Below are 22,919 nucleotides of genomic sequence, written 5' to 3' on the forward strand. Positions count from 1 at the left end.
TTCACATATTTCCCCCTGAAATATGTGGATTCCTCAGATAAGTTATCACAAAATATTTTATTGAGCAAGAAACATGTTTAAAATAAGTTGAGTGTTTACTTTGAGTTTTAACCCCGTGTTGAAACATGCAAAGAAGCACCACAAGGGGGCAGCATGGGAAAACGTACCACCCCAGCGTCTTCCTAGTGAAACGAATGGTTAATCCGAATTCTTGTGAGCTTGTAGCACTTAAATATGCAACGGAAAGAACCGTAAAAAACTTGAAAGCCCAAAACTAGAAAGATCCATTGTAAGCATATCTGGATAATTACAGCAAAACATAACACACAAAATTGAAGATGAAGCTGTGCTGACGATGAGGATGAAGAAGTCATGTCTGACATGTGGGCCTATCAGAGGAGGTCGTGTCCACATGACGCAACAACAAAAAGACAAAAAAAAAAACGCTGTAAGAATGAGTTCTTCCTGAGATTGGAAATGATGACACGTGTTTCAACTGCGTGGGTCTGATGTGATCTAGTCTAATCTAGGGGGGGGGGGGGGGGGGGTGGGGGGTGGGGGCCTCAATAGTTGGGTCCTTTACTGAAGGGGTCCCGCCTCGACATGCTGCCGTAGCACAACGCCGGGTGACAAGCTCCGTTCTGACCCGGGGGCCCGGACTGTCCTCGCTTACCCTCGGCCCCGCTCTGGCCGGGGGCGCCCGGTTTACCCGCCGACCCCTGCTTGCTGTAACCATGGGGACCCATGGGACCTGGCGACAAAACGTTACGGAGATTGGTCACGGTCATTGTTATGTTTTCCTGCGGAGTACCAAACTGGCTCCTTGAGCAGGATGCTACCGACCCGATCAGCATGTGGATGCAATGTATGTATAAAATCGATGAGAGCCAACGGCTCGATTTCAGGGTCGAATGATTACATTTAACCAAACTCAAAAGAAAAGGCTCTGTCCGAACGGAGCCTTAATTCAAATGCACCATCGAGAAGCCTGTCGGTCACGCTTCAGACGACCCCCGTACGGATTCATCAGCCCCTGGGTACATTAGAATATATCTCTCGGTGAACGTAATCGCATCGCTCTACGGCACACCAATTGATTTGCTCGTGGCTAAGGTTTATTTTGAAGTCAGCTCCTATATACAGGGCAGCTATCAGACCTTTAAAAATGAATTAAATGGTTTGCTAAAATGGATGATCAAATATCTATAGCCTGTATCAGCAGTGTTCTGCGACCCCATATGCATATCAAAGGATCCCAGTGGGGTCCATACCCCAATATCGGGAACCACTAGCGTCTTCGACTCCCAGACCCCGGGATCTGGACTCGGTCCCTGATGTCCGTAGCCTGTAATTATCCCAGCGCAAGAAGCCCATACCTGCTCCTTAATTACTTAATCCATTTAAGTTGTTTTTGGGTAGAAGCATCTGCTAAACGACTCAATAGTTAATTAAATGCAAAGTCAATACAGTCCAAGCTGTACCTATTTGTATGCGTGTGGCAGTAGAAACCAGATCTACGTTCTCCAGCTTGCAGGGTTCTAACACCAGGGGATGCATGTCAAGCTGTCCTCGAGTGAAGTTCTGCCTTCTGCAGTGTGTCTAACGGAGACTCTTTCCCCCTGTTAAAGGGTACATATGTACCACCAGGTGTGAGTGTGATTAGCCGTTACAAGCTCGTTTTGAAAATGTGCAGCTTCTGACATCACAGGTGGGCGTGTCCACCTAGAGGTGTGACGGATAGATGAGCAACGTTTGCTCCGGTCCACTGGGTAGGCTGGCAGACTGATCTATCCAGCACACATCTAGGTGGACACGCCCACCTGTGATGTCGGGAGCTGCACATATTCAAAACAGATTGTAACGGCAGATCACACTCACACCTGGTGGCCGGATCGGGCCCCTTTAAGGGGACCCAGCCCCTCCCACCGTGTCTTACCTGGGGGGCCCTGTGGCCCTGGATCTCCAACCTCTGATCTTCCTGGGTTTCCTGTATCCCCCTTAAAGCCTGGGTCCCCTGAGAACAAACACAAAGACACACACAAACACGCTGTAGATATTACTATATCCATGTACTGGCAGTAAACAGGGCACACATGTCCACAATAACTATCTCATTGATCTATCTGTGTGTATACGCTGTGTGTGAGTGAGTGAGTGGGTGATTCAGTGAGGTGAGTCAGAGTTTTAGTGTGAGTGGGCGTAGAGAGAAAGAGAAGTGTGTGTGTGTGTGTGTGTGTGTGTGTGAGTCAGTGTCGGTGTGTATATTCCTGTCCTCAAACGCTCCTTAAACCTTTCCCTAAGGTACCTTTGATCCCCTGAATCCCGGGATGTCCGGGTATCCCGCGCCGGCCCGGGGAGCCGCTGGCGCCCGGGACCCCGGGGTACCCCCTGAGGCCGCCGGCCCCCACTGGCCCCGGGGGGCCCGGGGACCCCGGGCGTGTGTAGCACCGGGAGCAGCTGGGCTGCTGCTGGCTCAGCAACAGCACAGGAAGCTCCGCTGGGGAGCAGAGAACCACAAAGAAGGGCTCGTTAGGCTCGTTAGGCTCGTTAGGGTCCGAGGGCCGAAATAATTATTAAATGGGTTGTTGAATATTTAACAATTATGATATAAATGAAAAGTGGGGAACAGCCCCCGAGACTTAAGGTCTCGGGGGCTGAGGTGAATAATTGTTTTAGTATATACTACACGTGAACACTCCAAAAATCCACAAGATAACACTTTTTTCCGGGATTTATTTGTTGTTATAAGCAAACAGAGCGGGACATTTTGCGATGAAAACAATATCCCGAGTTTGAGATCTCAATCATGGGATATTGCCCAATATCCCGAGATAGCGAACCAATCAAATTACGCCATTTTAGGAGGTTCACATGTTGCATACTACTACATGCACTACTAACTATATATGTATTTTTTTTTAAGATTGCATTTGTATGCTTTATTTAAGAGTGAGAGATTGGAGATAGAGGGGACGCAGAAAATGACCACAGGCAGGAATCGAACCCGGGTCGCTGTGTTCAGGACTGTCCCTACAGGGTACGCGCTCTACCCGGTGAGCAACCGGGTCTCCCCATTGGCCAATATCAAATATACACATTTTGGATCAACCTTTTATTCATTGTGGTAACTGTGACTGAGTTTATGCATCTCTTTGACAAGAGAGACCCGATAGAAACCCACGTCTACAAACTTCACAACATACTAACTTACCTTCAAGCATTGCTCTGCAAATCTGCCTAATGTGCTGGTCGGAGGTTTCGCTGCCCTGTACAAACGAAGAGAAAGAAGTGGACTGTGTTGAAATACACGTACGATAATCCTCAGTACAACCGTTGTTGCATAGGGTGGTGGCCAAAGTACCCTTCATACAATACGATACAACACAACACAAAGGATTGTGACCACCATCGAGGACACCGAGATCCCTGGCTCTGGATTTATGTCCCGGTCGTACCTCGAAACGCCTCCCCAACAATGGATAATGGGAGACATCATGTTGCACGCTCAGCCGGTGTCAGGGTCAAACACTCTGACTAACGAGCGCTCAGAATTCCTGAGGCTCTCAATCGTCTGCGAGTTCCTCCAGGGAACTGGCAGCCTTCTGGTGGGTCCTCGTCCGACACCATCGGGTTTGTCGGGCACAAGCACCAAAGCCCAGCCTCGCTTCATTCCACCTCATCATCGCCACCATGATGCCGGCGGTTTCTGGTGAGGTCCTTCCCGTTCAAGAAGCACCATACGTACGGGTTGGCCTTCTGGTCCCGAGGGCCCCTGAGAGCCGCTGGTCCCAGGCACGCCCCGGGACCCGGGGGGGCCCGCGGCTCCTGGCTGTCCGGGTCGGCCGTCCTGACCTCCTGGGCCCCTCTGTCCTGGGTCTCCAGTTGTCCCTTTCTAGCCCAAACACAAGCGTGGAGTTAGCCGGGCGCAGACAGCGCAGCGCTGCGGGGGGGGGGGACGACGACATGGGGGGGGGGGGGAGGACGACATGGGAGGGGAAGGACGATATGGGGGGGGGGGGGGGGGGGGACGACATGGGGGGGGGGAGGACGACATGGGGGGGGGGGGAGGACATGGGGGGGGTGGACGGTATGGGGGGGGGAAGGACGACATGGGGGGGGGGAGGACGACATGGGGGGGGGAAGGACGACATGGGGGGGGGGTGGACGACATGGGGGGGGAGGACGACATGGGGGGGGGGAGGACGACATGGGGGGGGGGGGGGGAGGACGACATGGGGGGGGGGAGGACGACAGTGGGGGGGGGAAGGACGACATGGGGGGGGGAGGACGACATGGGGGGGAGGGGAAGGACGACATGGGGGGGGAGGACGACATGGGGGGGGGGGTGGAGGACGACATGGGGGGGGGGAGGACGACAGTGGGGGGGGGAAGGACGACATGGGAGGGGAAGGACGACATGGGGGGGGGGGGGGACGACGACAACAACATGGGGGGGGGGGGGAGGACAACATGGGGGGGGAAAGACGATATGGGGGGGGGGGGAAGGACGACATGGGGGGGGGGAGGACAACATGGGGGGGGAAGGACGACATGGGGGGGGGGGGAAGGACGACATGGGGGGGGGGAGGACAACATGGGGGGGGAAGGACGACATGGGGGGGGGGGGAAGGACGAGGTTTCAACACACCTCTCCATTCAGGCCGCTGGAACCCTCAGAGCCCTGTCAATAACAACACATCGACACAAACGCTCATGAGTAAACAAAGAGGACTGATGATAATCATACGGGATTGTACCACTACTCATACTTATACTGGTACCAATACTATGAGGGACAACAGTAAGGGAACCAAAGGGAAGAATAAATATAGTGAAGGGTGAAAAATGTAAATAACCAAGTGAATGTAGTGTTGAACAGTGATCACAGATATATATATATATTTTAAGCTTTTCTTGATACTTAAAGTGTCATTATGTATTCACATGTTTTTTGTCAGCTGTGTGTTTTCTTTCTGATGTCATCCATTATTAAAGTCGCAGTGTGTTAGATTGAGCCCCTTCCATTGTTGTGTAACTGTGTGACGCAAAACTAGCGTAGCTGGGAAGGCCGGCTGGCGCAGGTGGGAGGGGTTTGGATGCGTCGATAGTAAGATGAGACAATCCCCTCTGCTGTCGGTATGTGAATGTGTGTAGGAATGGTTTGGTTGTAACGCGCTTTGGACAAAAAAACATTGTTAAAGGTTTTATCAGCGATGTCGGGTGACGTCTCTTCTGTTGGTGTTTGAAGCGAGATCCCAAACAAACAGAGCCAGCTCGCCCCTCCCCTCCGTGTTTCGTGCATCCAGTAAAAACGTTCATGAACGCAGCGCAATACCCCACAACACACACCCCTTGTCGTTGATCGGTTGGAATACTATTTATTTTGGTTTAGAGTGGTTGGTAGTATCATTTGTTTTTGTGATGAATGTGGTCATTTATGTTTTTCGGCCTAACATCGCTGATACAACCTTTAAATCCCCGAAATGTAACGTGACGTCAAGATAATTTTAAGCAGCGAGCTAGTTGAAATGTCACATGGCGACTTTAAAAATAACATTTTCTCTAATTGACTTTCTCAAGGAAAGCTGTTCTTCAGCGTTGACAACATTTACGTATTTATTAATACATGGGCCAGTGTATATATAAGGCAAGAAGGAAGACAAGGATGGAAGCACTCACACGCTCCCCTGGTCGTCCATGCTCTCCCCTTTCCCCTTTACCTCCCTGGGGGGAAGAACAGCACATAGTTCACAGCACCACAAGAAAACCCTGCACAGCTTCCATTATATGTCTGTGTGCAGCAGCATATATATATATATGCTGCACACAGCCATATAATCGATAAATAAACATAATCGGAACACACATAAGATATATATATAATATATAATAAAAATATATATATATTATGTATCAGATATCATCGGAACACACATGAGAGTTACCAGGAAACCATAGCATATGGCAAAAATAATAATTGTTGTGACATAAGCTTTGGCTGCTGCTGTTTAAGTTTGGCCGCCCCCAGATTTTGAAAAGCATGCAAGGCGCAGGAACGTCTGCCAATTGTACTGTACTTATCGAGGTCTGAAATATAGCAGACCTCTCCATGTTGTCCAAATCTATACCAGATTATGCAATTCTTTTTTCCTTACTGGATGAAGAAAATATGAATCTTATGTGAAAGGTTTCTCTAGTAGGGGAGCGTTTCTACATCAATCTTAGTATACTATTGGAATGGATGTTTTCCTGAGCCGAACATGGCAGCGTTCTTTGGCTCCGGCTGAGTTGGCATCACGCAGTTTTGAGAAGGGTCATGATCAACTTTAGATATGAGGCAGTCAGGGGGGGAATGAGTGTGTCTGTAGGGTACCTCTCCTCCTCTTTCTCCTGTACTTCCTCGTTGGCCCTGATGAAAGACAAGAACATACTTTTAGCACCGCCATTTTGATCTTTAATACATTTTTTTATAATAATTAAAAAAACGGATTGAAATCCCTTATCAATTCTACCTCCACCTTCATTATCAGTTACAGAACACAGAAGTCTACAATTAAATGTCATTCAAGGCATTTTATATGTTTGAACGGCTCAACCAGAATTGGCAAATGTCACTTTAGATGTATGCTCAAAATCAAGCAGTGTTAATATTTATGTGAAGCAATTTGAAAACATTGCAACAAACGAAATGTTTGCAACGTCACGCAGGCAGCCCAGTTCATGTAAATATTAGTTTTGACAAATCACAGGCATGTTCATCCTGCCAGATTACTGCAAGTACTTCAGTAATTACTAGTAAGTACACAGTATTTGTACCGCTGTATCACAATACAGTGAGTACTAGAGCTATGACAGACATATCAAAGGATCTTGGACTAAGATATTCTTAGAATAAGACATTACTAGACAGAACTGCTGAATCATTGTTAGTATACAGTGGCGAGACTACAGATGTCAGGACTACAAGGGGATTCTATAAATACCTTCATTCCCATCAGGCCGGGCATGCCTGGGTGACCTGGCTCCCCGGCTTGTCCCGGACTCCCCGCTTTCCCCTTCAAGATGTCGTCCAGTACAGAAAGACCATGTATTAAACACTTCATCGAACCCGATTATTGACCCCATCAAATGTGTTCTACCCACACTCAGTGCCTCAGGGCACATTTATCGTTTCTGCAGTGGTCGTTTTTCACTGTAACTTCCATTCCTTTATTGAGAAACACCAGCATTTCAGAATATAATAACACAAATTGACCGACAAGATTTGAGAAAAGAAACATACTGGGTTTTGACTTTGTTTGAATCCATCCTTCGGATTAAAGGGTTCAAACAAAGAGTGTGGTGGTCTGGGCATGTCTGTCTGTGTGGACCTCAACGTTACCGCACAGACGTACCTCCTGGCCCGGTTTCCCGAAGAGTCCTGGGGCTCCGCTCTCTCCCTTGCTCCCCTTCATTAAGAACCAATCATGGATTACATTAGGACCGCCCATGTCTGAGCAGGCTGCATACCAAGAGAACAATGTGGTTTACGTCCTATAGCTACGCTGCACTCTGTCCAGGTGGTCTGGGGCTTTTTTCTGGGAACCCGGTCGTGTCGCACCTGGAAGTTTGAGCAGTTTCTCCAATCTTTATTGTATGCCTTGATTTTTTGTAAGCCTCACTCATGTGAGTTGCTTTGGATAAAAGTGTCTTGCAGAACGACTTAATAGCAAATCATGTATGACTTAAGCCTGTCATTTTCTAAGCATTTTCCCATGATGACATACAGTGATCAAACACATGGAACACGAGTACACTGTCGGCCACACGTTTAATTTAATCATCCTATGTCTCAAGAACTATGATCTCAGCGATCTCCTTCGTAGTCACTCTCATTTTCATCGAAATCAAACAGAACCAAGAAATGTCGTTTTTATTTTAACTGGTAAGAAATCCTGACATGGACCGCATGTCTATTAACTCTGAGCTTCACTCCTGTGCCATGTAGCAAAGCACTCAGGCTCAATTAACGGCGCAAGAACTAATGAGATCTGATTGGCAGACAACTGTTCCAGGCCAGACGAGCCCACACTATTGGAGTTTCCACGATGTTTCCACAGACCAAATGAGGCTGTCTGGATTACCACTTCATTTAGCATCATTAGCATGGCAGCCATAGCACAAATTACTCAATAGTATATGCTTCATGATTCCTGATCAAACACAGATGAAAGGGACCGGCGTAGCTGCCTTCTTAAAACGCTGTTATTATTCCAACTTTCTAAATCAGGGAAGCTTTAGATTTAGTCTTTTTGTCAAGTCAAATGCATCTGCATTTTTCAATATGCCATACACTGCTATGAGTTCATCTGGTTCACTGGCGTCATACACTTACTTATCCTTTGAATCTACCTATCTACTTCAAGGCAATATCATGTGGCTTAACTGCCAGTATTTAATGTTAACATAATTATATACCACTGCACAACTAAATGTACATAGAGAACAAAATAGCAGTGACTCAGGAGGGAAAGCAGGGTTGTCTGGCGACTGGAAGGTTGTTGGTTTGATCTCCGGCTCCTCCTAGCTCGAGGAAGACACCTAACCCTGAATGCTCTCGACGCGCTGGCTGTTCCCATGCATGGCCGACACCTCCGTTGGTGTGTGAATGGGTTAATACGAGGCACAAATTGCAAAGCGTTTTGAGCAGTCCCAAGTGTGATAAAGAGCTCTATATAACTACTAATTACCTTGGTTCCAGGTAGTCCAACAGAACCTCGTTCCCCTTGTAAACCACTCTGACCCTGCAGGGGCCAGAGAAAAGCATTTGTGCTGTTATCATCATCATTATTATCACCGCTATGCTCAGTGAATAAAACAATTGAATTTGGACTCACAGGTGAGCCACTTGATCCTGTGAAGCCCCTCAGACCAGCTGGTCCAGCTTCTCCCTTACAGATACAACAACACATTGGTGTCTCATTGAAGCAGTGCAATCTGCAGCTCTATCAGAACAACAACATCAATTGTTAAACATAGATAAAGGTTGAAAAAGGTAACAAAAGCCGGAGCTCACCTTAAGTCCATTTTGTCCGGCCATTCCAGTCTGGCCAGGTAATCCCTAGGAGCAAGAAGAAACCTTTAGAATAGTAAAACACTGAAACTGCACTCCATGGTTTCCTTCCCAGTATTTACTTGGCCTATTTTTCCATTTCAGCATCAATCCATCCATGTGTGACATTCATTGATGTATTTAATGGGGCGGAGTAATGCTTGTACACAGACTGAACTCTTAAATGGTCTGGACGTTCAGAAAGACGAAAGGACGTACTTCATTAATCATTCAAGGAAAATATAACTGTTTCCCGCCACTGTTTACGGCGGAAAACCGAATCCATTTTGATGCTGAACACGATGGTTCTCGGGAGCCACATCAATGTCAGACATGCTGCCACTAAAAACCAAGACATACGAAAGATATGGGACTCTTTTAGACACATTTAATGATCAACATGACTTACCCGATGGGACTCAACATCAAAATAAAATAGTTGCTTGCGTGAGCAGCCTGCAACAAATTCTAATAAAGTATGATGTTTATGTTTGTCAATGGAAATGTGTTCTGCTTTACATGCAGGAAAGGGAAAGTTAAATTCATCAGTTCAGAGCACTGATTGTTTATGAGCTTGATCAGAACCAAGGAAACCGACGTGGAAACCCTCAAGCCCCTGGTTTCCACGTAAAACTAGTGCAGATGTCAAGCGGTTTGATCACAACTGTGAAAAGCACTGGCAGAGGAACAGCCAGACAGAAGAAAAGACCGACAGACCGACATCAATGCAGACGAACATACGGACCGATTGCAACGGCTAAGGATTATGTATTATTTTAATATATTCTACATAAAGCTTGAAAGAGTGCAGATACCGCCTCCTTAAATCATCCACTAAATGTTTTGTTCTGGTGGAAATAATGGCTTTGTGGAGCGACTGACTCATCATTCGTAAATCTATCACTAAACTGCCAGTGCGGCATTCGTATTCAGCACCGCTGGAAGATAACGGTTAATTTTAACTTTTTATTCCTCCAAACGGTTTCTCTGTCATCAGCAAACCGAGGCCTCGGTTCAATCCTTTGCTTGAAGGCTGTGGCCCGGGTGGCTCGTTACGTAACAGGGTTATCCTGGAGTGAACCAGAGGGGGATCACCCATCATTTCCTGGCTGTGGAGGCCACTCGCATGCTGCTACTCATGACCTCATGGTACTTTGTTGTTTGAACAGCGAGCGTACAGTACATTCAAATTAGTGTCAGTCTAGTTCCTGGTATGTGTTCTGCAATACGTGGCTCGCTATTATGAGCCTCACATGCTTTGCGTTTGGCTTGTTTATTCTTTGGGTATTATTCTAGCAATGCTTATTTGAATAAGATGCATATGGTCGGCTTGATTTTCCCTATACCGTCGTTTTCCTTAGAAAGGTTTCTTTTTATCGTCATAGCACTTTTTATTTAAGAGAGTGAGAGAAATCTGAGAACACTGTTCCCCATGAGGATAAATATAGAACACATACAAGCATGTGTTTGGATTTCACGTCTGGCAGAAAGAGTGACTGAGCCAGTTGCAGAACTGGGATGCCAGCCATCACACGTTTCACCGTGGCACTTTGTCAACTTCAGACCGTGTGGTGGACGCGAACCATCAACCACAACATGCGTTTGTGAACACAACGGCCGACATGAAGAATGAGGACGATGACACGATGCCTTACTGGGTGTCCCTCCCGTCCGTCCAGACCGGGGATGCCGTTGGCGCCCGCCTCTCCCTAAAACACAAGCACACGGGTCGGTCGGCGGGAAGCTGTTCGTACGGGTCATTAAACGACACACTGGTGCAGTAAAAGACTGGCGTAATGAACCGCCTGCCACTGTTTTGGGCCATGCGTCCTGTTATTAATCCGTCAATGGTTGACAAGACTCGGCGAAGCCTACCTTCTGTCCGGCCCTCCCCGGAATCCCGTCGATTCCATTTCTTCCGTGTATACCCTTGAAATAGAACGAAAAGATTTGGGTATTTTAAGCTATTACGGGGTCTCTAAACGGGGCTAATGTTTAAATGTGGTCGATAGGGTTTACATGTGGTCCACAGTGTTTAAATGTGGGCGATAGTGTTTACATGTGGTCGATATTGTTTAAATGTGATCGATAGTGTTTACATATGGTCGATAGTGTTTGAATGTTCTTTTCCCTCACTCTCCACCTCATCCCTAACTCTCCACCTCAAGCTGGTGTGTAGTGAGCGTTCTGGCACCGATTGGCTGCCGTGCATCACCCAAGTGGGTGCTACATATTGGTGGTGGTTAGTGAGGTCCCCCCTTCACTGTAGGCGTCTTTGAGTGTTATTAATTATTATTACTCTTCATGTTTAACATCTGTTTTTCTTCTATTCCTAGTCTGTTTTACATAGTTTTGAATGATGACTATATGCTCTGTAAGGTGACCTTGGGTGTCTTGAAAGGCGCCTCTAAATTAAATGTATTATTATTATTATTATTAATGAGGAGGATTCCTGGTACGTACCGGCTCTCCCGGATGACCCGCTGGCCCGGTTGGTCCAGGGATGCCCACAGCCCCCTGGGAAGGGCACGAGAAGTGTTTACCCATAACTTTACGCATCGTAACATCGCTTTTTAGTCAGCCTCTATGCTGACGAGATGACGTTTCTCACCACTTTTCCATCTTGTCCTGGCAGCCCTGCTCTGCCCAGGAGTCCCGGTGAGCCCTGCAACACGAAGTTCAACCATTTAATGAAGTCGGACTCAAACGCCCCTTCACATCTTTCTTTGACCTTGGAAGCAGGCATCCATGACATGTTTTACTCTGTTTAATCCACCGTGAAACAGATGCAAAGTGGTTCCCGTAGCAAGCCATTGTCATTACATAAGATCAAAGCCTACCGCTAATAGACCATAGATAATGTGCGACCGGGCAACAGTTGTTTAGGGATGTCCTTTGAGGTCTAAAATTAGTACATCTGTAGGGTGTAGCCAGTAGATAAACTCCCCTGACCCCTGGAAAGTGGAAATGAGCATGGATGTGGGTTTGGGTCGATAGTGAACAATGTGTCGCACCTTTTCCCCTGGTGGCCCGAGCTGTCCAGACATCCCTGGCTGGCCTCTCTCTCCCTGAAGGAATGAGTCACAGCTTACAACAATGATCACAAGGATTTACTAATTACTTTGACAATTAAACCAATGTGCCTCATGTACCTAGAGACAACCTTGGTTCCGTCTTTGTTCTAAAGAGGGGCGGCGGGGTGGGGGAAACGAATGCGGAAATCCGAATCCGTTCCGCCACCCAGATGGCCCATGGTGATAAATTCTAATCAGGCACAATAATGAAACTCCCTACCATTGCACCGGCCGGCCCTAGCTCCCCCTTGAACCCATCAGACCCCCGTGGGCCCTAAGGAGAATGAAACACGGAGCACAACTTGTATTCATAGGGTTGGGGTTATGGTTGGGGATAGTTCAGTGTCGATTATGGTATACTTAAACTACCTCTTTTCCCGATGGACCCGTTGGCCCAGGATGTCCTCTGGGACCCGGAACAGCCTAGAAGAAAAAAGTTGTGATGGATGTGTTGAGTGATAGACATCAGAGCATCATATACCATTTCATGATATTTTAGAATGTAGATATATTATTTTGTAGTATTTGTAATAGTCTTGCTTGCTGGAGTATTTTGAATGCAATGTTCTCGCCTGCATCATAAGGAGCGGGCATGTCTATTGGTTAGCTCTTTGTGTTGGTGGAAGTTATTTTGGTATATTGAACTGCTTAGTACTCACAGGCTTACCCTCAGCACCAGCTGGTCCTGTTTTACCAGGCTCTCCAGAGCCCCCTTGCTCTCCCTGAAGGCAACGGGAAGATCATCATTAATAAAAAAGAAAACAAGTCGTTTGTTTAACAAGACCAGGTATGTAATATGTTTTAATTTCATGGATGTACACTGTCAATTTGACCACTAAACCATGGGAAATTTGGAATGATGCTTTCCTTGAATGTGCTGCCTCAATTAATTGTCTGTTGGTGGGGAGACAAAACATCTGCAAGCCAGCGATGCCTCCGACATTTTGTGCGTAACTACGGGCAGTAAAAGCATGTCTGCGTGACCTTATAAACACACGTGTCCCCGCACCAGGGAGGGCTTTTTCTCAAACATTCTTGTTGCCCAGATAAAGCCTCTGATGAGGTGCTCTCAGTGTAGTTAGCTTCTTTAATTGAGACTGTGTTATCCGTTAAGGACATGAAACATTTTGTTGCTTGTTAAGGACATTTCCACTGGGGCAACTATTTACCCTAAGCGGCAATCTGGTTCTGCTTTACACAAACATTCAAGTATACAGAACCCAACACCACTGACCTGTGTTAACTCACAGCGGCAGCTAGGGATCTGCCATGTTTAAAGTAACAAGTGCCAATTTAATCCACGGTCAGTATAAAATCCGTTAAGAGAGAGAAAACCACTAAGTAAGAATTTAGCAGGGCAGCTATCCAAACTATGAAAGTGATAAAAGCTATTTGTCAAAACAGCACTTTGGTAAAAATATGTATGATTTAATTGTATATAACGTGTATAGGCCAACCATACTTTATAAAGGCCTGCAATTATTCACCTGCATACATAACTAATAACCTTAATGCCAGATAAGAATCTTAAAAGCTCCCCTCTTGACTGATGTCTGATAAACAATAAAAACAGGACATGTTTCTGCACCTCTTCTTTCGACACGTCCAGTATTGAAACATTTCCCGAACATAAGAATATTCCTTAACAGATTCCCTTCCTCACGACGTTGCTCCAGAAGACAGACCAAGTTCAAACAGACCTTCATGCCAGGCAGTCCACTGGGTCCCGGGGGACAGGCACATGGCTCTGGGGTGGGGTCTGAGTAATCAGGACTGTTGGCACACTGCAATGAAGCAAACAAAGCACTTTGGTAGATATCAATCACCACTGGAGATGGTGTGCACATGGTCTGTAATGAGCCGTGCGCATGCCAAGAGGTCTATATGAAACGGCCCCCCAACAGCACGCCTTCCGCGCCATACGCTAACCGGTGTAAATCATTTCACATACGCCGCCAAGAAATATCTCTCCCAGGGGTATATCCGTAACCCTCCACCCCACTGTCTCACGCAACACAACAGTTCCAGTGCCAACACAGAAACATACGACGGATCAATCATCCCGCGTGAACTTGAACCAGGTTGGACAACAACAGAAAAAGGCTCCTCTGATTGTCATTGGTTTGAGAAGACATCAATTTAGGTTTAGGTTTTTGTTTGGGAATGAGCTAGCATTGTAGGATCTCACAGGGTGGTTAGTTAGTCTAGCTGCTGGTCTATTTCCAGTAAGAGTGGTAGCAAGCCAAGTAGCTAGCTTTGCAATTGTGCAATACATATAAAATGTTATAAAGTAAAGACAATATTTAACTAGGCATATGGGGAAGGGCATAAAAAGACAGTGGGGGCATTTCATGATTTTTTAAGTAAGCCTGTGTAAAAGCCCTTCCAAATGTAGTCAGTATTTATATCAACCAAGCATTGTAAACGTTAATTTGGCACTGGATTGGGCGGCTGAGAAAAGTGCCAAGCCACCACACAACGCTGGTGGTTATACTCTGTTTTGCAAACAAAGGGAAATGCCAGATGTTATAATAACACACACACTGTAATGGGTCTGAAACAAATGACACATTTAAAAATAGCATGACAAGCAAACAGAACAATTCAATGTCATTCAAGACACGATTATACTTACGATTCCAGGTATTTCACAAGCGGTTTCTCTGGTGTTCTGCTCGGGATCACAGTAGATGCGGAGCTTCTGAATCTCGAACTACCCAAAATAAAATAAAATAACATGATTTACTTTAGAGTAAAATGTGAAAATACTTAAATGACCGAGTGGGATGCGGTTCATACAATACAATCTGTGAATCAAAGGAATTGGCACAGACAATGTCTTATAACCGAGTAGAATAGACTGACTATGTGGGCCAATATTTTTTCATTAGTTTAAAACTGCATTCTTCTCTAGGAATTTTAGCTTGACACATTTACACGGAAATGGCCTTTTAATGTCCTTTAGACTATGGAAAAGACTATGGAAAATAATTCACCGTGTGGCGAGTACCGGAGATGGGAGTATTAGGCACAGAACAAAAGCACTCCTTGTGAGATTTGTATTAGCATGCTAGCCTTAAACAATTACAGCTGTACATCCGCTTCCAATAACCCAGAGAAAAGTTAAAACCATCCATACAATCAGGAATCAAGAAGCACTCCAGTCATAGAAAGGTGACAAAAAGACCTCTTCACTAGACCAGTTTAGTTTGAGATACAGATACCAAAAACATTAAGATATTGGCATCACTTAAAGGTGTCTCGAAATAAACCCAGTTACACAAGTCCCTTCTTATTGTTGTTGCTTTTGAATAGAATAGAACAACAGAGTTTGTGCGTATGCAGTCCTGCATCTGGCCACAGGCCTATCATTAGAGCTTAGAATGTGCCAGTAAAGTTAGTTAAGTGCAGTTATAAAAGGTTTATTGTTGTAAATGTCATGTCATTTGTTCTGTTGTGTTCCTACTTATCTTTATATTGTAAGAGGACATGGTTCAACATATCTATAGAATAGTTTTCCGAAAAAAGCTTGGCCATTTGTTCCAAATTAAATATTCGAAGATGAAAACCATTATATTTTCTTAAAATCTAGAAAGAATGGGAAAAAAGCTAGCATGATTGCATCAAATTTACAAACATTATATGTTATTTTATTTTGTCTTTAATATGTAACTTGCTATTCTTGATAAGACCAACACGATCAGGGTCTTAACATCTGTGCACCTTTGATATGAATAGTATAAAAAATTCAGAGCGCGTTTTTATAGTGTTATGGTGTCAAAATGTTAAAAAAGTATTGAAAATGTTCTAAGCACATGAATTAGTTTGCTTTTAAACATGTTTCAAATAGAAACAGTGCTGTAAACCTTTCGCCGTCCTCATTGAACGTACCGGTACGGTGGTTTCTTTGCTGACGTACTTCCCCACTTGGGTTTTCCCGTTAATAAAGATCCCAACAGGGGGATCCAAGGGCAGCGTCTCCACTTCCAGGTCGTCCACGTGCAGCGTCACATCATCCTCAGTCACCAGAAGTCTGAGCTGGTGCCACCTCTCATCAAACAGGACCTTTGTCAAGAGAGACAGCATGTTGGAAACAGCACGTTGGAAACAGCTATTGGCGTGCCGCTGCACATTAGCACATTACTGCCTATCAAATGCAAGGCATTAAGGAGCTCCACATGTCCTGTGGTGAGAGACTGAGAGAGGAGAGAGCTACGAGGGTAGACAGACGGTGGTCACTATAAATGAATGCCTGGTGCCATGAGGGTTGGGAACGTTGTCTCTAGCTCTGCTGGGATGTGTAACCATCTCTAATGGAGAGTTAATGGACGCCCCTTTGAGCCAAGACCAGGGCAAATGATTGATTGCATGTGTGAAAATAAATAAACAAATGAACAAGTAAATAAGTAAATAGCAGGGACATGTGATGCATGCGCTGGAAAAGTCCGGATTCTGAGGTTACATTGGGACAAAGACGACATTTATGGCGGAAGCAAACGGTCAAATCCTTGGTGCCACTTGGGAGATTTAAATGACAATGTCAGTTTTCTTGGAACGCATGAAAGATTCCCAATTCCAAAATAGTCCCTCACCGCCCCCACCAAAACCCGTGGCACCCTCTAACGCAGAGCGTTTGTGCGCAAGGGGTCGAATGAATCGTGCCAGTGTGCCTCTGTTCAGCTGTTGGCAGCATGCGTACGGTTTCGGTTTACCCTGGCGGTCTTTGGCGAGAACGTCACGGTCTGGATGCCACTGGGTGCCTCGCTGGTGGTGGTGAACGCCACCGTGTAGTCCGCTCCGTTCAGCGTCACGGCCATCTGAGGTTTGTCGTCCTTTGTCTGCACCCGCCACAGATCCCACTCCTCCATGGTCACGGAGCCCTCGTACTTAAGGGTGGAGACGAAGACGTAGGAGGGCGGCAGGCCGTCGGGGAACAGGGACCTTTTGGAGACCAGCAGGACCAGGGGAAGAGGGGGGAAATGTCAGTTGGTCCGGTGATAATACGATGATCGAAGAGGCGTTGGACAAGCAATGAACTCGCAAGCTTACAAGCAAACAAACAAATAAAGGAAAAGCAAAGCCAGTAGGAAAAAGGGAAAGAAAGCACAAATTACCTTGTTGAGTCACTCAGATCAACACGAGATGTTACTTCATAGGCTCTAGTCCCGTAAAACGACCCCTGTGTCTTTCGGGTCTTTTTGGCCAAGTTCAAATGAAGCAGGAGGTCGAAGCCCTTCTCCTCGCGGGAATCGATCGCTATTCGGTTCGGACACACGGTCTCTGAAGGAGCCCAGAGATAAAGGACCCAAAAGAAAACGGTTACCACAACATCATACACTTAATAACCATCACTGTAGAATAATCCGACATGAGTTTAACCTTTAAAAGTTGCGGCCTGAACAGTGTTATGGTCTGTTGTGAAAGGGGCCTTAGAGACCTACTAGTCTCTCCTGGTCGAATTACAACTCTTATTAAGAGACAATTGACTGGAAACAATGTGTTTATGTTTAGTGAACAGGGTGTATAAACATTATCCACATTTCTGTTGTTTAACGCCACTTAGCACCAAAAATCAAGACTGTTTAAAATGCCAATGCACGCTCCAAAGGGGGATATTGGCCCTGGTGTCCCTCAGATTATGTGTTCATTAAAGGATAACTTCAGGATTTCCAAACTGGATCCTATTTTCCTATAATATTGGGACTAGGTTACTGATGCGGAAAATAATTTTTCGAAACTGGTCCAGAACTAAGAACGAGCCCAAAAAGGGGCTGCAATCAAACCCTACGGGGCAATAGAGCCCTGGGAACAAACGTCCTGTAAAGGTGCTTGTTTTACCACTGACTCTGGCTCAGATTGTTTCCAAGTGTCTGACAACATTATGGAAATTACAACTCAACACTCGCAAGTCTTCTCCGCGAGTGAGACGTGACAGAATAACAACCAGACATGATCAAGTGGATAGGATAGTAAAGAAAAGAGTTGTATTTCTCTGTAGGGATCCTTCCCATAAGGTTGTCAGACACTTAACAACAATCTGAGTCTATCATGGGCAAAAACAAGCACTTTTAGAGGACAAACATTGGAGGGGCGCAATTGCCCCATTGGGTAACATTGCAGAAGTTTGGTTGCTAAAGCATTCAGGCTCAATATGCCGCCTTCGATCAATCATTTAACGTCAAGATAATCCCCAGTCTTGGCCGACCAGTGGCCCAATGGCGACCAACAAGAGGCCCTGCATTTCGTACCTTCGCACAGCTTCTGGCGAATGACCTCGCGGATCTTGTTGATTGCTTTGTAGTCCACCACTGAGAACACGTAGGTGGACGAGGGCTTGTTGGCGATGTCCCGCAGCTCAGACACCTCCGTCTCCGACCCCACGCCGATGGCGAAGAGGATGATTCCCTTCTTCCTCGCCGCCTCGGCAGCCTGCAGCACCGTGTCCTGGGACCTCCCGTCGGTGAGGACCACGGCGATGCGGGCGATGCCCCTCGGTCCGCGCTCCGACAGACCGAACAGTTTGTCTGTGGCGAACTGGATGGCAGTTCCTGTTCTGGTGTTGCCGCCCATGTACTCGATGGACTCCATGGCCGTGATGACCTCCTTGTTGGATAAGTGCTTCCCCAGGGGGATCTGGAGGACGGGATGGTCGCTGTACTGGACCACCCCCACCTGCACAAACTTCTGGCCGATGTTGAAGCTGGTGGTGATGTTGACCAGCCATCGCTTGACTATGTCAAAGTTCACGTCTTCCACACTCCATGAACCATCTAGGATAAAAACCAAGTCACAAGGAGCCGTTCTACAACCTGAGGGAGACAGAGGGACACATCCAAGCATGGGGTTAACGTAGGGTTTTAGATGTTATGCAACCATTCTGTTAACGCAAATGAATTGTCTCAAACATGAATTCAACATGAGTTTTGCTTGCTTATGTCATAGCAGGTTAAAAAACAAAGTGCTTACATTGCAACATGTGGTTTACAGTAGCCTACATGATTTCATTTGTATGCTCTTGTTACGGCATGCATTACAAAATGTCCAAATACATCAATGAAGACAGAAGCAAGCTTACTTCTTAAGTCTTCATCTTGTGCTGTGCTAAGCAAATGGAGGAGCATGAAGCACAGACACCGAAAGAGAGAATGCATGGATCTTGTTTTGTAACCCATAATGAAGCAGTACCAAGCTCCAAATGTGCACCTATAAGGGAATGGAGACACATGCATGTTTTTGGCTGTGATAACTTGAAGGGACAACAAATATTGCATTTGAGATGAAAGAGCCATGTCATTTTTGCCTTGACAGATGTGGGGAGCTGTCTAGACGAAGAACAATTGATGGATTAACAAAGACGCCTAAACTCCCAGATGGGTTTGGTCCATCAGAGGCTGTGTGAAGCTCAGCAATGCAGGGAGACTGAATTATTTGCTTGCTCGGTTACGAAGACGATTGTTGCGATTGATGGCATAAAATGAATCCCACGTTTTTTTACAAGTGTCTTGTTTTGTTACCATTTGAAGCAAAATCGTCAATCATTTCATCCATCTGCCTATCCTCCCCATGACTCCATTTTAAGCAAACTGTGAAAACAAAGAAAAAGCCAGAAGGAGGAAACAACTCAGAATGATGCATAGCAACCTGAAGCACATCTCGGAACAAGACCCTAGATAGAACTGCTGCTGATGTTGTGGGTCAGATATGGACAAACAAGGACAATATGAATTGTGTTGAAATATTTGTTGATACAATTTGGCTGAGAGATTATGTTAGTACTGACAATTGTTCCCAATGGATAGTTTCTAGTTTTGCAAGCAGAGCACTCTTCGACAGGAGTCAATTGTTGCGTACATATCTGTACCCTGTGATTTTTGGCATCTTACTCTGGCCCATGTAAACAAATAAATAAAATGGAGTTGACTCTCAAGGCAAAAATGACATTCAGAAATGCATGATTTGTCCTTCAAAAACAGTCATGCATGCAAAAACAAAGAGAGAATTGTTTCATGAAGGGCAAAGTCATACCATGAGCTCCTGATGGTGCAACCTGCAGTGGAATGAAGGTTATGGTCATGCCAGTGAAGTGAGTGATGGGATGGAAGGCATTGATCAATGAGATTAGTCTGCTACGGTCTCTTTCAAAACCTATTCATACTTGGAAAAGGCAGAATCTGATAGGCTCGGCAGCAATGCTGAGTCAGGTAACGGGTAGATTCCCACCATGTGTGAGTAAAGCGCACGTTTCCGGTCGCATGGTGTTTTCTCGGTGACTGCTAGCCTAAACCTATTCTCATTGTAGTCGCCGACCAGAGAAAGAGAGAAAAGCCGCTGACATTATAAAAGGGAAATTACTTCAACGAGGACCAGACATGCTGCACAAAAAGGAAACCAAAAAAAAGGAAGTGAAAGGAAAGAAAGCTTTGACTGTGATTGAAAACGGCACCGACACCTTAAACACTGCGATCAAACTGCATCCGGAGGGGTCAATGCACAACGGTTTGCAAAAGGGCACAGCCCCTGGGCCTCATCGAGGCATCGTAGTGCTATGGCCAAGGCGCTATATGGCGTGGTGCTCGTGGCATTACTCGGTTTTTCCACCATGTTAAACGCTGGGACACAGCTCCACATGGCTGTGCAGGGCTGGCTGGACTTTCCTCCTCCCTCAACAGAGGCCAGTGTATCGGGGGGCTGGGGGCGGTGGGGGTGGGGGTGGGGGGAGGTGCTGGAAAGCCCCCTCCAAGACCCTGGCCAGTCGGCGTGACATTTCCCCTCAACTGAGCTTCCCTCAACTGGAGCATTTCTCTACACCTCTGCTTGCGCCACATGGAATTCATTTGTGGCTTCAGACAGTGAAATTCCATCTCTGGAAGGCGACCAAACACATGTTAAGGTACGACGAGGAGGGGTGCCATCTTTTTTTTATTTGGGGAAGATTGAAGGGACGAGTCATTTTTACAGAGTGTCGTAAAAAAATGTGAAATTCGAAGAATTCGGAAAACGAAATGGTCCGATTGGCCACGTGGGTCTGAGGTTTATGTAAGACAAACGTGAGGCAATTTTACACAATGAGTAATGCGCTTGAAGTCGAAACAGGTGAATGCCAGTCTTCATATGGCATTTACAGTGCTCTCCGACCTATTGACCCCTGAGGTTACAGGGGCAATGCAGACTCTTTATAGCTACTGATCCCAGGCAAGATCACAGAATGACAGTTATGTCACCTGTTGCACAAAAAAAAACACAAACAGTAACTGTCAAGTACAACCTCCACGAAACAATAGCCTTAGCCTTCACTTTGACACTTTACAAAGAGAACTTTTGTTAAAAGGAATCATCCTGTTTGTTCCTCGGAAATTCATGCTAAGCCCTTCACTTGTGGTCCAGCTGGCTGTAGGAGTAGGGAAGCTGTTGAACAGCTGATTCCTCCCTCCTCTTCAGATAACCTTTTCAGCATTTCGGGAAAGGAACGCTTGAGTCATGACATACCATAGATTTTCACCATAACAGCAGACTGCATATGCTGAGCTTTAAATATCCCACTTTGCTTTGAATATCACATCTGTCACTAAAAAGGGCATCCAATCCTGTCAGCATGGTCTTTAAATCATAACCTTAAACAAAGATCACGCAAGCCTGAAAATACTGCTTTTCGGACATGAACCCTTTTCCGCATAATGCAGTTCAGCCTGGCCTACAAACTCGCCGAGACAGACTGTGTGTGTGGTGTGGGTGTTCATGTGCAATGGAAGGTGTTTTGTTTTGATATACCCTAAGCTCTTTACACATCCAAGAAAGCAATGAGTTATCAGTTCTCCAGTGCAGTGAACTCTGTCGAAATAAACATCTGTGTTTCATAATACATTTTTGCATGTTCTTCTTGAAATAGGCCTACTAGGTGTCTTTTCCAACGAGTAGAACGGTGAGTCCATTCAATTTTTTTGCAATCATCTTAAGCATGGATGAATGAATTACAATGATGTTTTTGAACGACGTTGCGCGTAAAACTGATTTGGTACTTGGCTAAAGCAAATTTCTGGAGATCGTTCATGATCATTCTTTCCTTGACAGCGGCTAGAGCAGGGGACTGATAACTGTCCTAATGTCTTGAACATGCAACTGGCTTCAGCACAGGTCCAGCACACTGCTCCGAGATCAATCACTAGACAGTGAGCAACTATTTACACTCTGAATTAAACAAAACGCAATGGAAGACAAATAGATCTGACAGAAAATACACTCCAGGAAAATTATATTTGACCATATCAACATGTAATGCGTCATAAGCCCTGACATCAGTAATAACTGCATAATAACCAAGCAATTCCAATATGCTGTGTGTTGAAACGACCCATAAACAAAACAAATTTCAAACCAATCCACTTATTAACGGTTACTGCATAGATTGCATGGGAGAAAATGGTAAACAAATATCGATATATTACCAGAGGTGAGCGAGGTGTAAGCAGCAGCAGCAGCAGCAGCAGCAGCAGTGGTGCTTGTAGTGTAAATTCCTCCCTATCTTCTCATTGACAGCCAGACGTCAGTGCTGCAGTGTTGTCCTTCAACTCCAGAGACGAAGCTGTTGGGTCGGCGTAGCAACGCACATGTGTCCCTGGTGAATCAAAGAGCCTGCCCTCTCTGTTCCAGCCGTTCCTCTGTTACTCTCTGTCCCTCTCTCTCTCTCTCCCCTCTCTCTGTCTTCCTTCCTCCCAGACGCCGCTCTCTCTCTCTCTCTCTCTCTCTCTCTCTCTCTC

At 45.9% G+C, this 22,919-nt stretch overlaps 1 protein-coding gene across 2 annotated transcripts; it reads right to left on the minus strand.

Moving 5' to 3' along the window:
* Positions 1-555: 555 nt before the first annotated feature.
* LOC130404581 (collagen alpha-1(XXI) chain-like) lies at positions 556-22,860 on the minus strand. 2 transcript variants are annotated; one of them, XM_056609392.1, is made up of 30 exons: positions 22,608-22,678; positions 20,191-20,212; positions 19,241-19,368; positions 18,414-18,974; positions 17,280-17,445; positions 16,878-17,106; positions 16,057-16,230; positions 14,801-14,878; positions 13,866-13,949; positions 12,825-12,887; positions 12,535-12,588; positions 12,386-12,439; positions 12,106-12,159; positions 11,703-11,756; positions 11,555-11,608; positions 10,967-11,020; positions 10,747-10,800; positions 9,056-9,100; positions 8,877-8,930; positions 8,730-8,783; positions 7,395-7,448; positions 6,984-7,055; positions 6,374-6,409; positions 5,680-5,724; positions 4,649-4,681; positions 3,746-3,892; positions 3,212-3,266; positions 2,306-2,497; positions 1,937-2,014; positions 556-751 (listed from the first exon to the last, which is right to left on the minus strand). In XM_056609392.1, the coding sequence occupies exons 3-30, from the start codon at positions 19,335-19,337 to the stop codon at positions 564-566; spliced, it is 2,883 nt and encodes a 960-aa protein (XP_056465367.1). In that variant the 5' UTR covers positions 19,338-19,368; positions 20,191-20,212; positions 22,608-22,678; the 3' UTR covers positions 556-563. The 2 variants fall into 2 exon arrangements, with proteins under 2 accessions (XP_056465367.1, XP_056465366.1); XM_056609391.1 differs by lacking the exon at positions 20,191-20,212 and having other exon boundaries at positions 22,608-22,860.
* Positions 22,861-22,919: the final 59 nt, after the last annotated feature.

Source organism: Gadus chalcogrammus, chromosome 15 (genome assembly GCF_026213295.1).
Source record: "Gadus chalcogrammus isolate NIFS_2021 chromosome 15, NIFS_Gcha_1.0, whole genome shotgun sequence".
Classification (NCBI taxonomy): Eukaryota; Metazoa; Chordata; class Actinopteri; order Gadiformes; family Gadidae; genus Gadus; species Gadus chalcogrammus.

Coding starts and splice junctions, on each gene's coding strand:
- LOC130404581 (XM_056609391.1), bottom strand. CDS start 19,337: ATGGGTTACAAAACAAGATCCATGCATTCTCTCTTTCGGTGTCTGTGC. Junction 12,440..12,534: donor CGGGTCCATCGGGAAAAGAG/GTAGTTTAAGTA, acceptor CATTCTCCTTAG/GGCCCACGGGGGTCTGATGG. Junction 9,101..10,746: donor ACGGACGGGAGGGACACCCA/GTAAGGCATCGT, acceptor TCTTGCTCCTAG/GGATTACCTGGCCAGACTGG.